The sequence below is a fragment of the Onychostoma macrolepis genome, chromosome 12 (genome assembly GCF_012432095.1).
Source record: "Onychostoma macrolepis isolate SWU-2019 chromosome 12, ASM1243209v1, whole genome shotgun sequence".
NCBI lineage: Eukaryota > Metazoa > Chordata > Actinopteri > Cypriniformes > Cyprinidae > Onychostoma > Onychostoma macrolepis.
The window spans coordinates 18,060,426-18,077,796 of record NC_081166.1 but is presented as its reverse complement, the minus strand read 5'-3'; the positions used below and the strand labels follow the sequence as shown (position 1 = coordinate 18,077,796).

General features: G+C 38.3%; 1 protein-coding gene across 1 annotated transcript in view; it reads right to left on the bottom strand.

The window, feature by feature from the left end:
* The window catches only part of LOC131550808 (5-hydroxytryptamine receptor 7), a 34,702-nt gene that overhangs the window by 4,762 nt on the left and 12,569 nt on the right, over positions 1-17,371 (bottom strand). Inside the window, exon 2 of the mRNA XM_058793226.1 lies at positions 337-842. Within this exon, the coding sequence (XP_058649209.1) occupies positions 337-842 (506 nt within the window). The remainder of the gene's footprint in view (positions 1-336; positions 843-17,371) is intronic.

Below are 17,371 nucleotides of genomic sequence, written 5' to 3'. Positions count from 1 at the left end.
AAATGTGTTTAAATTAGGCTGTTTATCGGCGTGTTCTGTTGTGAAATGTACAGGCATGACCCCACTAGAAGTAGATGTGCCTGTATCTTTCTGGTCTATGATGGTGAAAATGTTCAGTAGCTTATTTGTAGTCAAGCTAAAATATGAGTCTAAACTGATTTTCAAAAATAAACCACGCTGAGAACATTTTAAATGGAGTAAAAACTTCTCCAGTACATATAATATACAGACTAAATTAAACACTTAAAATGTATGCAGTCATCTACCATTGATCAGTTTAACCAAATTATGCTTGCATCTATTTTTAATTACAGCACCTTTATCTGGGAGACCTACCTGTCTATGCTTATAACACATAGTGTCATTATTGAAGCGGTGCAGCACATCACGTCCATGGCGATAAAAACATTACAGAAAACACGACCAAAAATCCACTGTCCTCCAATGAGATCAGTGATGCTGACAAACGGCATTACGACCACTGCAACCGACAGGTCTGCAACGGCCAGAGAAACGATTAAGTAATTAGAAGGTTGCTTCAGTTTCTTCACAAAACACACTGATATGACCACCAACAAATTGCCGCAAACCGTTAAAAAGGTAAGCAAGGTCAGAACCCCTCCGATGAGCACTTTCTCAACATGTCCGTAACTCAAAATCGGCTCTCCGCATCTGGTCTCGTTATCCATGAAACTTGGCGTCGGCAAAGTTGTAGTGGTGTCGTGCATCTTGTTAAGAAAACGCACGTCCATCACTTCAGATGTCAAACTAGTCATGAGTGCCTGCACGCGATCCTTCGTCAGGGTCGAAATCATATTGGCTGTTGAGAGCTGTCCTTGGTTCTGAAAAGATATTGCTCTCATTATCCATCAGATATCCAAGTCCCAGTTAAATACATGATATGTAATAACTACACACATGTGCTGTACTGATTTTCTGGCTCTATCTGTGATAAAAGAAAGAACATCCCATCTACACGCGAAGAGCCATTCAAGTTGTCAAGATAACGCTCACAGAACGAACCGCGCGCTCTTCACGGCATTTATTTTATTGGCGTCTTGACTGTGCGTAATGACGTGAGATGTTTATGGGCGTGACTCTTTAAAAAAAATGGATGTGCAGTATTTTGAAAGACTGTAGTAATGGGCAGTAACTAGTTACTAGTAATTTAGTTACTGTAATAATATTACTTTTTGCAGTAACTAGTAGTGTAACTAATTACTAATAAGATTTCAGTAATAATATTACAGTTACTTTCCATAAAACAGCTTAGTTACTTAGTTACTTTTGATGCCTCAACCCCGCTGATTTAAAATCTAACAATCAAATAATTCCTAGATTTTTTTAAATAATTTTCATGGCTTGCACATACATGTGATGTCCCCAGCGCAGCAGGCAAGCTTGGAATATGGAAAAGCTTACATTCAGCAGATAGAAATATTGCATTATATTGATTTTGTCAGGAAAAAAGATCTGTTGTGTAAGTTGTGGCTTTACTTTACTCTGGCATTAGCCTACATCCCTCTGATCAGCATGTGGTACATTATATTAATATAATTCAAAATATTTTTGGAAAATTAAACAGTTTCTTACAAACTCATGTGATTTGATAAAATACATAACAAAATGTAATCGCATATGGGCAACAGAAAAATTATTTCAAGCTACACATGACAATTAATGAGATGAATACAACACTTCTACTTGAATGCCACTATCAATCACTATTGAGTGTGTGAATAACTTCTGACTGCGATCCAATGTGGATTTTGGTCAAATGATGAGGCAGAAATATGTTGTTAGTAACATTCTAGAAGAATTTTATCTGGAAGACGCACAGTTACAACTTCTGTGGGGCGTGAAGAAAAGGTAACTAGTAGTGTGACTAATTACTGTTGCCAGAAAGTAATAAGTAAAGTAACAATATTACTTTTGAAAGGAGTAACTAGTAATGAGTAATATTACATTCTTTGAGTAACTATCCAAACACTGGTAATGGGATGTCAAACAGGACACTATCATCTGTGTAATCATCTATAGGCTAAAAGCATCACATGCATTCAACTTCCATCTAAAAAATGCTGGGTTAAATACAACCCAGCGCTGGGTAAAATATGGACGAACCCAGCGATTGGGTTGTTTTTACCCAGCAGTTGGGTTACTGCCCAGAAGGTTGGGTTAAACATTTAACCCAACTTTTGGTTGAAAACAACCCAGCATGTGTTCTGTCCAATATTTACCCAGAACTGGGTTGTATTTAACCCAACATTTTTTAGAGTGTACATAATCATTTTGGGCAAGTGTAAACAAAACAAAACAAAAAAGCAAATAATATTTCCTGACGCTTTGCTTAAAAAAGTCTTTACTACCATCTCATGGCCTACCATAGAATTACAATTACTAATTCTTAAAGTGTCCATACACTTTAAACTATAAAAAACAAAAACAAATGTAAACCACTAAAAGTGAAAAGGTTTAATACTACCATAAGTAAAATAAAATTTAATTGCATTTTTTGATCACTTTGAATTTTAATCTTCTTAAAACTCATAAAATTAATTAGAACGTATTGTGGTTATTATAAGATGAATACTTTTTTTCGGGGTAAAAAAAAAATGAAACCTGTGAACTGTGTGTAGCACTGTATGAGATGTCTTAATGCAGGATAATTTCAGATAATCATTTAGATTTGCAGAGAAAGCTATAGTATTTGTGAATAATACAGGAGTATTTGTGAATAAGACTAAAACTGGAAGAACACTGAGGCACAGGAACAGTATTTGGCTTCCAGTCATCATTAACTCATGACAGTGTCTTCTGCCTCTACAGAATGACCTCAGCTCACACGACGAGGGAGAATGGCGGTCCCAAAAACCCTGCAGGAGAGAAATAAAGAGGTAAGGCCATGTATTATTCAAGAGGAGTAAAATAAAAAAACATTGGACAGCGAGGGACAGAGAGGACAGGTAAGAAAAAGAGAGGGATGAGTGGCTAGAGAGCAAGGAGAGGGGGAAGGAAACATGGAAAGAGGCGGGAGAGTAAGTGAGGATAAAGAGAGTAACAGGAGATACGTCAAGGACAAGTTTAAATAGGTTTATTTATGTATGAAAGTGGGCATTGTAGATTCATAATTTATCATGTAATGTTAAACTCACAGATAGATTTTATTAACAACGGATTATGTATTGTGAAAATCTATACTTCAGTACAATGAGAACACATTCATCTTTCAAATTAAGTTAAAATGGCCAGTATTTTCATTAAAAAAAAATTTTTTTTTAAAGTAATTGTTTGGTGAGGTTGATGCCAAGAAGTGACAGTATTGTGGTTGTGATGGGCATTATTGCCTCCTCATTTTCTCTAGACTCTATGGCTCTGTTTACTTTGAATCTATTCATTTGTAAAGGCTGAAATAAAGGGTATAATGAAGAAGACTATTTGGCATTTAAATGTGAAATTTAAATCTGTGCTATTCATAAAAACAATCATTTTAAAGTTATTAATCCTTCTCGATTCTATTCAATGGCATTTGAAAAACATTTAAATATTTTAATATGCCTGGATATTTTTTGAAACCACAATTCCTCTCATAATGTCATCTCTAAGGCCCACAAAAACAGCATTTTCTTGTCTCCTGAAGCACACTTTTAAACAGATTCATTGGCTTCCTGAAGCAAGCGAGTAGCCAAAGATGGACAACTCCAAAATGCACTAGATGAGAGTCAAGCTGCCAAAAGAAAAAGAAAAAATATCTCTTTATAACTACAACTATTACAAATATACTTTGATCCACATAATCCAACGTTTGTTTTCAAGTGTGTGAATGAGCCTCTTAATAGGCTACTGATTTGGTCAATAATAATTTGATCACCTAGTGATCTGATATCAATGACCAAAAGAGCTTTTCTTACTTTAAATAGTTCACCCTGGGTCAAAAAGAATTCCTTACTTCTGCCTTGCTAACGTTTTACACTGTTCACAATTTACCCGCCGTTACAAATTAATCCTGGGCAGGCCGGGTTCCAGAACCAATTCAGTGAGGGTAATCTGAAAATATACTGTATGCATTTTTAGACTGTAATAAAGCATAAAAATAGAATAATATATTTGCAAATATTTAGGAAACAAGTTTAAATCCAGTTAATCCACTTTGGAATGGGTGTTCTGTGTCTGAATATCTGTTTTTGTTTTGGTCTGTGTGATTTCACCCACTGCCAATTTACCCAGAAACCCAGGGTGTTGAAACCAGTCGCGTAGCTAGACTTGGCCCACCCAATAAGAAGTTTGTAATTTTCCAAATGGATGTAATTTATTAAACGTTACTAATAAACGTCTTATTTCACTGCAACTTTATTTATTAACAATATTAAACGCTTGTTTTCATGGTCAATTACAGGTCGTTTTCCCTCTTCCTATAGGTGCATATGCTTGTCAAAATGATGATTCGTCCGTTTCTGTTAGTCCCACCCACAATGTTATGTTTACGACCTCTGTTCATGACGTACGGATATAATAGTAAAATGTGCGCATTTGTGAAGTTAATTTGAAAATAGCCTAGTGAAGCAAACATAAATCAGATCAATTCTTTTAAAAAGTAAAAGTCTTAGCAATAAATCCGAACCGTCTACAAATGAAACCCAACAGACCATCTGAGGGTGCTGGATTTATCGATCGGAAACTTCTGAACCAAGTGTGTTTGAAACATCATATTAGCATAGGTACAGTGTTTGATCCACTAAACAGATGCGTCCTTTGTGGAAAGAAACACATAAACATTGTGCTAGATCCTGGTCGCCACAACAAACTGCATAATTTGCAGCTGCGCACATTTCTGCGGTCCTCGATGTGCGTGAACTGACAGAGACTTTTGATTAAATCATCAGCGAAGCCCCTTTGTTTCAGACTGAGGTAATGCTTTTTAATAAACTTCCTTAGTTAACGTTAGTTAATGCATTAACTAACATTAGCAATACGTTTGTTACCATGTTTATTCATCTTTGTTAACCAGCTCAGGCAAATGTTAACAGATCCAACTTTTAATTTGAATAATGTCCTATTAGTAAATTTTGAAATGAATATTAATATAACAAATTACTGATGTTAATGCATGCTTTAGAAGTACTGTGTAATGAACCTTGGTGCTCTATTTTTTGTTGGCAATTTGACATGCAGTTTTCATATACACACCTGGCCCACCCAGTTTTATGTAGGCCCACCCACTTAAAAATTTCTGGCTACGCTAGTGGTTGAAACACTATTGGGTAAAAAAAAAAGAAAAGAAAAGAAAAAAAGGATAGTATTCAGCTGGACACATGAGCCAGGCCACCTGTCTGAGGCCGGAAGTGAGGGGCATACAATATTTTAAAAAAATCATGGAGATCGTGAGTCTGTAATGTAGTAAAAATTTTTAAATTGTATTCATTTTAAATTTATCTTATAAATGTTGATTTTGTGCATGTCTTTCACATTTTATTACTTAAGTTTAAAATTGGTAGCATCGTTTTCAGTATTTTTCTGGAGCTCCGGAAGAATAAAAGGAGGAGTGACGATAGTGCAAGATGAGAGAGGACCAGGCCTGGACTTTATTTTGTGTGCAACAGCAGTAATAGCTTAAATTGATGCATCACAAAATATGCTAACTTTTTCCCTGAGCTTGTGAAAAAGAAATGAATGTGTAAGATCTGAACCCCTCTAGATCCTGCAGAGAGGTACACAATTTGTTTGCGAAAGTCAAAGTCTGTAGAACAGGAAAGCTTTGATGGCTTCTGGAGAACCAAGTGGTGTAAAAACTGAAAAAACAACAGCAGAAAATGTGTAGGCTACATTTCTAATATTTGGATGAGAATATATATCTTAAATATGTTACAGTATGTAAGCTATATCACCTATTTAACATATTCAAAATAGTGAAAGTTCATGAGTAGGCTCATTGCCCACAGCACAACGTACGGCCCTTAGTCCATGCAAACAAAAGGTAATAATAGAGATGATACTCAACAGTCTGCTGACTCGGTCCTTTTCTGCTTTGGTGTAGGTAGCAAACTGAAAGTCCTGATGAAAAGGCTAAAAAAAAAACAAAAAAACATGCCACCTCACCAAAAACACCTTTCCAAAATGGCCATCCACTCCCCGTAATTGACAGGTCAATTATAATAAGATTCCTTAGTCCAACAAGTCCCCCTAATTCCCACTCAGACATTTGCATATGCAAGTGTTCAAATTCAACAAACCATGCAGATTAAAAAGAAAAAGAAAAAAACCAACATTTAAGCATGGCATACATACATTTACAATGTCTTCTATAAAACGTTCTTCTTTAAAACTATATAGTGAGCATCGTGCAGGGCTTTACTGTGGCAGTGACACACCTTCATGATAAATGGCATTGATAAGAACTACATAACATTTATAAAATTGTTAAAATTGACACTTACAGACAATTCCGTTTCAAGCGTAAATGAGGATTGGAGATGGATATCGTCCATGTCTTCTCTCAAGTGTCTGAACAGCATGTGCTCTACTTTAATTAATAAACCAGATTGTCACTAGGGGTCGCTAACAGCAAAATCAAGCAGGATCAGAATGGTACATGTATTTGTTCATATTGTACATCTATCTAGATATACCTTATGCTGTATAAATACAAAATAAAATGCTAATAAACTATTAAGGTATTGAAATATTAAATTTAAAGTATATTTATTCATTCATTCAATAGTTCAATAGACATTAATATTGATGATATATAAATGTTCCATCAATGTCCGTGTCCCTGAGTAATGTTAGTGTACACCTAAATCTTAAACCGAAGAATAACATTCTGTACAGCATAATTCCATTCTATACCTGAAAGCGACGGAAACAAGAGACATCGAGAGAGGGTAGTTTAACCCCCTAACCCCACTTCTAGATTACAAGTGTGAAATGTTCCTGGGGTTAAAAAGTGGGGTTTACAACAACAATAACCCAGGTGCAAAGTGCAAAGCCCAAGGGGTTGTTCCAGACGAGCGATCTGATGACAAACACAAGACAAAGGACTGACGAAACTGAGGGCTATTATTCATAAAAGGAGTAATCAATGGAAGGGAGAACAGGTGTGAAACTAAATCAGAAGCCATGGGAACAAACAAGTGGTGGGAAAACTGAGAAAAAGAAGAAACTAGGTCAAACTAAACACAGGCAAAATGGAAACAGGGAGGACTAAACCAAAACACACTGAAAATAAACAGAACAGTGGCCTGTAGCACAAAGCGGGTTTCAGTTTTTACCCAGGTAAGTTTGCATTTAGTTTAACAAACACTGAGTTTTGGGGCTCAAGAAGACGGGTTGGTTTTGAGCGGGTTTCGTCACCATGGTAACTTGTGTTACACAGCTACCCTGCTCCGGAGAAGGTTGTATTCTGGGTTAGAGATCTCAAACCCAAACTGGTCCAATTAGCTGTGAGCAAAGGGACATACTGTATATCTGATGCAATGAAGCCACTCCCCCATATCTCTAGCTCCAAATTAAAGCAGTTAGAATTTTAGAGACAAAATTGCCCGACTTTTGCGGCTACTTATTTATTATATTTATATTATATAAATTATAATTGTTCATAATTCATATAATATATTCATATAATTATTACATGAAGTGGCAATTAATTTTAAGCTTTGCATTTAAATTAAATGTGGATACATATGGATAAGCTTTAATTTATCAAACTTTTAAAATTACTAATATGTTTTCTTTCTGAGCTCTGTGTGAAACTATATAAATAATTAAATTCAGTTGATTATTTGCATAGTATTTTTTTTATGCTGTTTAAAGTTTATGCTTGTTCTGTTGCATATCAATGCAACATTTCAGCCAAATTTTAATCAGAAATAGTAACTAAATTATATACACAACCTCATGTGTTTATGCTGACATATAATTGCATTTCTCATGTCACAAAATGTATTAAATGAACACAATTTATGTTCAGCACTTCAGATTTTCTGTTAAGGGAGCATCAATGCACCCTGGATTTTGCTGTGCATTGTTGGATTTTTTAAGGAGCAAATGTTCCAGTGCACTGGAAGGAATTTGTGATAGACTCCCTGACCCTTCACACACACACACACACACACACACACACACACAAAGGTTCTTCAGCGGTTCTTTGTGGTAGTTGAGGTGCTATATAGCACCGTTAAGTGGTTCTTTGGCTTGTAACCATAGGGAACCTCAATCGCTTAGGAGCCTTTCTTGTCTACACCTGCTCCGATGTCAAAACTATGGCAGACTGTTGACAGCTCACTCAGGGCGGGTCTGTGATAAAACGTCAATCTGTCAATCAATAATCACGTGAGCGGCCTGGGTCTGTGTGACATCACACATCCAAGAATCTGAAAACGGCTTGATTTGAGAAAGGGGTTATCATTTATCGGGATTTAAAAAATAAATAATTTAAAAAAAAAACACTGGGTGGATTTTTATCATTATAGGGTGGTTGTGTACACACACTGCCAACACACATTTCAGTTCAAACAACATGTAAAAGTGAATTTTGCATTTGATGACCCCTTTAACAGAAAATCTGAAGTGCTGAACATACATTGTGTTAATTTAATAAACTTTGTGACATGAGATTATATGCAATTATATGTCAGCATAAACATGAGGTTGTGTATATAATCTAGTTAATATTTCTGATTAAAATTTGATTTGATTTGTTGTGTAGTAATGAGCAATGGACTGTACATGATCCCTTATCCACATATTCTTTGAATAGGAAGACTCCATTCCTGTAGTGAACCACATCTCAGGGGTTTGCCAGTTATGAGGATTGTCTGAGGAAAGTATAAATGCATGTAAGATCTGAAGCCATTTGTCAGCTACATTTAGAAAATTATCTATCTCTCCAGAGGGCATCCATTTGCAGAAAATATGTCTGGGCTGGGAGATGTATAAAAGATAAAGGCAGCTTCAGAAAGCTCCTCCTGCTGATGAAACCTGGGGACTTCTACCTCCCTGTGAATAGAGAATAAACCCAAGGGATCGGGATTATTTCAAAATCCAAATTATAGTGCTGACAATGGTTCCTGAATTTATACAGCAGAATAAATAAGACTGTGAGAGTCAAGGTCAGGTCTTGTTATGGAAGCAGATGGACCCCATTCCCCTCCCCACCCCACAACATTCATCCTTAGAATGTTCAGCATTAAGATCTACACAAGGACAGGTCACAGCTAAGGAGAGGAAACAATATTGCCACACTTTCCATAATACCACATTTGTAAAATGTGTGTGCCAAGAATATAGATATAGGTGAATGCAAACAAACAGAAATAGAAATATAAACAACAAAAAGAAATAAAGAATTTTGGCACATTACAAGAATGTAACAGTGTTACTAATTACTAATTAATTAGTTGTTACTAATGCATTTTTATTCATCAGTTTGCCACCGCTATCTGATCTGCAGATGGATAGACCCACAGATACCATAGTAATTCTGTCTGCTAGTCACTAGATAACTCCAGCAGGCATAAATTATTCATTTAAGTTAATAATCCTCATTGTGTACGTTTGTTAAGAGTCCAGAAGGTGTGACACCCCTATTGTTTTATTCTTATTCATCCTGTTTCCACCACAGAGCAAAAAATAAAAAGATAATTGTTAAACAAGGTTTAAAATAAGAAACAATGTGACATAAAAAGTCACAAATATGAGAAATAAAGTTAAAAAAATATCAAAAAAAGTTAATATTCCACACTTTGATGTTCTCACCTGTAATGCATCAAAGAATTGCCATGGAAGTATTAGCAGTTTCAAAAAGCAACACCAAGTGGTTGAAAAACATTAAATATTTAAACTCCTTTTGTCATATGAAATACAGTGATGCTCTGAGTCTGAGTCTTCCCAAGGTCAATCATTTTCCCAGTCTGCCATTTTACATTAATAGTTAAGTTTTTGTTTTTTTCATGCAACATCCTAGTAAAGTTGATGGCAACAATGTCAAGCTTGAAGTGATGTTGTATTGTAACAATTATTTGGCTTATAAAGACGAAATTTTGCATGTGACCTTGGGAACATGGCTTCACAGAACTATAAAAGTTTGGCATAAGTTGTTTTGAAACAACTAGTATAATATGCTTGTTTTATTCTTTGGATCATTCTTAATGTGATGTCTAATGTTACTAACATGCTTGACCACATAATTGTTGTTTACAGCTATATTCTTAAATTTAAACGTTTCGCCCTATTTAAGTCCAGTGCTAAACCCTTCTTTCTTCATAAGTTTGCACTTGCCTTTGTAATTACTTCTTGAGCTAAGCATGTGTATTCTTGAAGTACGTTTGGTTGATTATATTCACGTCATCTGTTTGGTACTTGGTTGCATGTTTTTTAATTCTGCCAAAGAGGCTTAAGACTTTTTTTTGCCATTTTTTTTCTTATTTCAAAGTCTAAAGATCTATTAGTGCCCTCCTGTTTTGACCTTTACCTTATTCAGAAAACATGCCTGACCATTTATAGTCAGCATTAAATGGCATTCTTTTTCAATAATCTGTAAATCTGGATAATCTGAATGTACGTTGCAATACGAAAGAAAAGATCTGTCGCTGTTTCTGTCAGGGATCTCCCCTGACAGTCTTGTCTGTGTTCCATGTTTCCTTGTTTGTTTTGTGTTTGAGCACATGGCTCTGTCTTTGTTGTTGTCTGCCATGTGCTCCTCCCGTCCTGCCTCCCTGTCTCCCATTGCCACGCCCCCTTGTTTAGTCCTGGTTTGTCTGAGTGTTGTCACCTGCTCCTCATGTCTCTGACCTCGTTTGTCTGAATGTTCTCACCAGGTCCTCATGTTCTCCGCTCCTTTATATTGTGCTCCCTTTCTCTCTTGTGTTGTCAGTTCGTTGATTCTTACCTGTTGTACGTATGTGTCTGCGTGCTAGCTCGTCTACCCTTTTTGTCATACTGAACATTCCCTGCTTAGTTAGTTGAATTTTGTCTTTTGTCAGTCTTGTCTTGTCTTGTCTTGTCTTGTCTTGTCTTGTCTTGTCTTGTCTTGTCTTGTCTTGTCTTGTCTTGTCTTGTCTTGTCTTGTCTTGTCTTGTCTTGTCTTGTCTTGTCTTGTCTTGTCTTGTCCAGTCCAGTCCAGTCCAGTCCTGCCTGCTGAGCTCCTGGTCTGCCCCCTCCATCTGCGCCACAGCTAGTCCTGTGCTGTGTCTGTGAGATCGCTGGTGTGGAGTGGCTGCACCGCATGTTCCTGTCAGGCCACCGCTGTCATCACCTGCACAGTCCCTTCTCCTTTCTGGCCTACAGCCATCCGGGGCTGGACCCTACAGCCTCTCTCTCAGCCTGCCTGACTTCTAGTCGTATTCCCTGCCTATTGTTTGGACAGTGTTCACTCCCCACCTCACCTTCTCTCGTCTTGTCTGCAAGCTTGTTAAATAGAACTATTTACACTCATTCTGTATTTGAGTCTTCCCTCCAGATCCTTGAGAGTTTCCATTTCATTGTGACTTTAAAAAAAGTTTTTTTTTACATTTTTTTTATTACAAATGTATAATTTAACATTTTTAATATAAATGTAATTATCAGTTATGTAAATGTGCCACCTTAACAAATAATTTCCAGATTGTTTGTGTTTTTGTGATTTGAAATCAATGTCATTGATGAAAGAAACTTATTTTCCTAATATATTTCTGCGCAAAGAATATACTTGACTTCCAGACTAAATGCAGCAAACACATAAGGCAGCTGACTGAATAAAATAACTTCAAAATAGTTATAGCTGTGAACTAGACCTGCCATTTGAAGCTGCTTAAACCTCTAATGAATCTAGTCTTACAGATATGAATTGCTCGCAAGAAGATTTTTTTGAACTGTTTTTGTCTAGCACTGGGCCTCATTTACCTTTAACACTTTTAAAAAAAAAAAATTGTGTTTGTGTGTTTCACAGAAGAAATAAAGTCATAAAGGTCTGGAACCTCATAAAAGTGAGTTAATGACAACCATTTTTACTTTTGTTTGAACTATCCCTTTAAAAAATTGAGTAGAACCCTCTATGTACACTACAACAACTCTGTCAAGTATCTGGAGGAAGGACTCAAATGCAGAGTGAGTGTTAACAGTTTTATTGGACAAACTTGCAGACAAGATGTGAGATGGTGAGGAGGGGAGTAAACAGTTCAAACAATAGGCAGGGAATGATTTGTAGACAGGCAGGCCTGCAAAGCACTTTCCTGGAGCCGACACTGGAGCAGATTTCAAAACAACCTCTTCCATAGCGGACTCTGGGGACTCCTCTTCGGTAACTTCGTATTTGGTGGCCACAGCAATGGTGGCGAGAAACTCCCTAGTGGACTTGATTAGGTTGGCAAGAGATTCAGAGAAGGCCTCAGCAGCCGTGACAACGGGCTGCTTAGGAACGGCCTCCATGGCTGTGACAGAGAGAGCGGGGTGCTCGGAGATGGCCTCCGTGTCCATAACGGGCTGAATGTGAGCCACTGGAATGGCCTCCACGACCATAACGGGCTGAATGAGAGCAGCTAGAATGGCCTTCGTGGCTAACACAGTGAGAGTAGCCACTGTTCAGTAATGGCCTCTGTGGACACAACTTGACTAACAGGAACACCTGTTGACGTCACATAACAAGCAGGGCCATTCTTAGACTTGACTAGCAGGAACGTTCTTAGTCTTGACATGGCGGAAACACATTCTGTAGACAAGACAGGATTCAAAAATATGGCTTCAGTGGATCTAACAGGAAGGGCATTAGACTACACAGCACGGGCCGCTTTCCTCCTCTCCTGACAGATAGAAACTGTGTAGTTGACCGTCTCTGTAGTATCTGTAGCCAACTCGGCCAACACTGGCAGAGAGGTTGTGATCTTGGTAGTCTCAGTGGAGACAGGAATTGGCCCGGCAGAATTTGACAAGTCGGGAACAGAGCTTAGGGACTGAGGGACAACATTAGACGTGACTGATTCTTGAATAACAGGAGTGCACTCAGTTGACTCTGGGAAGACACAGGTTGACTTGATAGACTCAGAGGTGACTGGTGCAAACTTCAGTGACTGAGTGATGACTGTGGTTGACAACTTGTTCCTGGATAACGGTAGTGAAGGTGACTGATTCAGGGATGACGGAAGTTGACTCTGGCTTAGCACTGACTGGAAGTGACTGGATAGCTGCCAACTTGGCCATCTTGGAAATGACTGGAGTAGGCTTGATTGGATCTGGAGTGATAGGATCGGGTCTGACTGGCTCCGATGTGACTGGAGTGGGCTTGACAGGCTCAAGACTCTTGACTATCTCTGGGAAAGTTGAGGTAGATTCAACAGACTCAGAAGTAACTGGGACTGACCTATTTGTCTGGGAGATGACAACAGCTGACTTAACTGGTTCAAGGGAAACATGAGCGATCTCAGCAGACTCAGGGGTGACTGGGCAGGTGTCAGGGTCATGAATGGATGCAGCCGACTGAAGAGCCCTCTTCATTCTTGCCCTTCGCTTCTGAGTAGGAGTCAGAAGAGGATCTTGGTCTTGACTGACAAGAGAAGTGGAGCAGAGTGGTTGCTGCATGCAGGCTTAGGTGGAGGAGGCATTCCCTGTTGTCAAAGGTAAGCCAGACCTCGATGGCGAGCCAGCCTCTCCCGGGCATTAGCAGGTGGCAGGATCTTGATACTTATTCTGCTGAGTCCAGTGCTGTTCAGTTCGTTCTGTCAAGGATCTGGAGGAAGGTCTCAAATGCAGAGTGAGTGTTAACAGTTTTATTGGACAAACTTGCAGACAAGACATGAGGAGGGGAGTAAACAGTCCAAACAATAGGCAGGGAATGACTTGTAGGCAGGCAGGCCTGGGTGTACAGCCACAGAGTCCAGTCCGGGATGGCTGACCGCCAGAGAGCAGAGAATGCAGCGAAGCAGGAGGCCGGAGGTTAGCAGCAGTGGCCCAACGTTCCTCACCACTCTCCAGCCACTCCACACTCACGATGTCTCAGGCACAACACAGGCCTGGCAGCGTGGCAGACTCAGGGGGAAGACCAGTAGCTCAGCCTGCAGGTCAGGACAGGACGAGACTAGACTGGGTACTGACACGAGACTTAATACTCAACAGACAACTAGGCGGGGAATTCTCAGTTTTACAAAAGGTAGACTAACTAGCACACATGGAGACAAAGCACAACGAACTGGCAACACAAGAGGGAAAGGCAGAGAATAAGAGGGACAGGTGACAACACTCAGACAAACGAGGACTCCACAAGGACTAAACAAGGGGGCGTGGTAACAGGTAACAAGGAGGCAGGACAGGAGGAGCACATGGCAGACAACAACAAAGACAGAGCCATGTGCTCAGACACAAAATGAACATGAGGGACAGGTGAGAAAACTCAGAATAACAAGGACACAAGGGGAGAACGAGAGGGACAGGTGACGACACTCAGACAAACGAGGACTCCACAAGGACTAAACAAGGGGCCGTGGTAACAGGTAACAAGGAGGTAGGACAGGAGGAGCACATGGCAGACAACAACAAAGACAAAGCCATGTGCTCAGACACAAAACAAACATAACATGAAACGGAGACAAGACTGACAAAACAGTGAGGGCAGGATCCTGACACCTTCCTTACTGATATGAGTCTTTGTGCCATCAGTTTAAACATTTAAAGTAGGCTACTATTAATTCCTTTATTTATAAAACTTTTTAATGCTATAAATAATTTAAAAGAGTAAGTGCATAATTTGAAGGGGGTGGGTATACTGTATGTATTGTGCTTAAAAGGCTTATAGCCTTCAGCAGACAAAAACCCTTTCCTTTCCATTGCCTCTGGGATTTACATGGAGAGTCTGATAATGAAGGCAGTCTAATATAAAGACTGACTAATATCAGTCTTTTTGTTTCATTGTTATTTGGAGCTTAGGGGAGTTATGTTACTCTCAGTGGTTGGAGGACAACAAGACATCATTGCCACGCAAGTGCTTCTAATGTGTCTTGTGCTGTATTATAGATGTAATAGCACATAACTGTGTAATGTCCTATTTGGGCTGACACTAGATGATATTAACTTTTCTGAAGAATGACAGTAGAAAGCATCTTAGAATAGCACAAATCAGTAAATCTCCTACACTGAAAAGAATGTTGAAATTTATGATTTATTAAAATATGTGTAACTACAGCATTGCCAAATGTTGGTGTTTTATTGTAGCTTTGAACAGAGATCTAACTTAAACTTTGCTATAGTCCAGAAAGAATGTAAAGGGTGGAAAGAACACAAATACATAGACTTGACAGAAACAGCAAAAGAAAGTCTATAAGATAGAAATGAAATAAATTTAATAACGATGACACCATACACCTAGCAGACACTTCTCTGTTACTCAGTTTTGAGACTTAGCGGATACACACCCCAGTCGACACACATACTGTAAATTTTTAGACACCTTTTGCACTTTTATTCCCTTATTTCATACTCTGTGAGATTGTTTTACGAGTGAGACAGTGGCTGTCCTCTACATCAAAAGATAGAAAAAGATAGAAACATCTGACATCTCGCAGGAATTTTACAAATATGGGAACTAGCACTTTGGACAGAGACCATCACTCTTATGAAACCAGAGGACAATGTTATTGATTTCATTGCTATTGAGGCCTCTTAGTTGTTTTATTTAATAAAAATATTTCTCCTAATAACTTACGAGATATAAAAATGGACATTTGGAATTTTGAGGCTCTTGGGAAGAGATGGCAGCAGGATGCAGATGCACTATGGGAAGAAGGCAGGCTGGTGGAGTGTGCTCTGGGCAATGTTCTGCTGGGAAACACTTCATTTCTGCGGATGCCCTGAAGATCGTTGCAGACCATGTACACCCTTTCATGGCAATGGTGGTCCCTAATAGTACCGGCCTCTTTCAGCAGGATAATGCACCCTGCCACACTGCAAAAATTGTTCAGGAATGATTTGAGGAAAATGACAGTGTGCCTGGGCCACAAAATTCCATTGTGGCCCCACCTCACAACTTGTAGGATTTAAAGGATGTGCTGCTAATGTCTTGGGGTCAGATACCATAGGATACATTCAGCAGAGCAGCACATGGGGGGATCTACACGATAATTTCGCTACACGTTATTATATTTATATAATATTGTGGCTGGTCAGTATGTAACTGACTGAAGATTAACTTCTATCGCACTCATAGCGCCCTCTTGAGGCAATGCCACTCAAAATGTTAAAGGTTTACTTTTCATGCTGGTGCCTATATTTTGCTTTATTTAGCTTTTTTATTTAATATGTCTCTTCCAAAATTATGTCAGATTTAAAATAATAAAACTATGTAAAATCATTTTGTATGTAAATATCCACCTATGTTTCTTTCCGTTTGATCGTAAGGATGAATTAAGTCATGGATTTGTAGAAGTTTCTTCAATAGTCAGTCCAGTAAATGTAAATCTTGAAATATAACTAATAAATATAAAAGTTAATCTTATATTTACTTTGAAAAATAAATGATTAGAATTACACTAAAAGGCCTTTTACTTTCTAAAAAATAAAAAGTATAAACCATCAGAAGGCAAGAAGTGACAGAAGGCATGTAGAAGATTGTGTTCAACGGGTTTTTCAGAAAGGCATGAGGAATGTCTCATACCATTTAAAAATTATTTTAAGGCTTTGGGTAAATATAAAGTTGAGTTGTTCTTCTCTTAGGTCTTTGCTGAAGGAGTGGAATCCTGGAGTCATCGTGACCTTCATAAAATAAATATTTGTTTCTTCTTGAATAATTATTAATCAAAGTTACCTTTATGCATGTTAGAAAATAAGTTGAATATGGCTTTAGTCTGCCTTTTTACTCTCTAAGAAGCTGCTCTTGTGTGTGTGTGTGTGTGTGTAGTTAAATTTGATAAGATTCAGGGCAGAGCCCGGCAACCTTGAAGTACAGATAAGTGTTCTCTGCGTATGTGTGTGAATGTCTATCTTTGCGGCTAGATGCAGAGAGAGCTCTAGGAGGAAACTGTCATTTGCCGTCACCCTAATGTCCATGGTATCCGATATACATCTCTGGAGAGACCTATTGCGTCTGACCTCTGATCAGTTGTCACCAAAATAATCACTAGAAGATATGCTTCGAGTTTTACGTCCATGTGTGGAGATTTTCTAGTTTATCTATGTTTCAACCAACCAGAATCTTTCTTACCTATGTATTGACGTAATTAGTGACCTCTGTTAGAGTATAATTACTGGTGTTTTGAACATGTATGCAGAGCGGCCTACGAACTTCATATTGAAGCTGACTTCTGCTGATAAAACTCTTTTCTTCAGTAAATTTTTCTTTAATTGATCGCATTTCTGACTCCTGGTCTTCATTCAACACACCTGGTTCTTGGGTCTTAACTGTAAATTCCCCTAT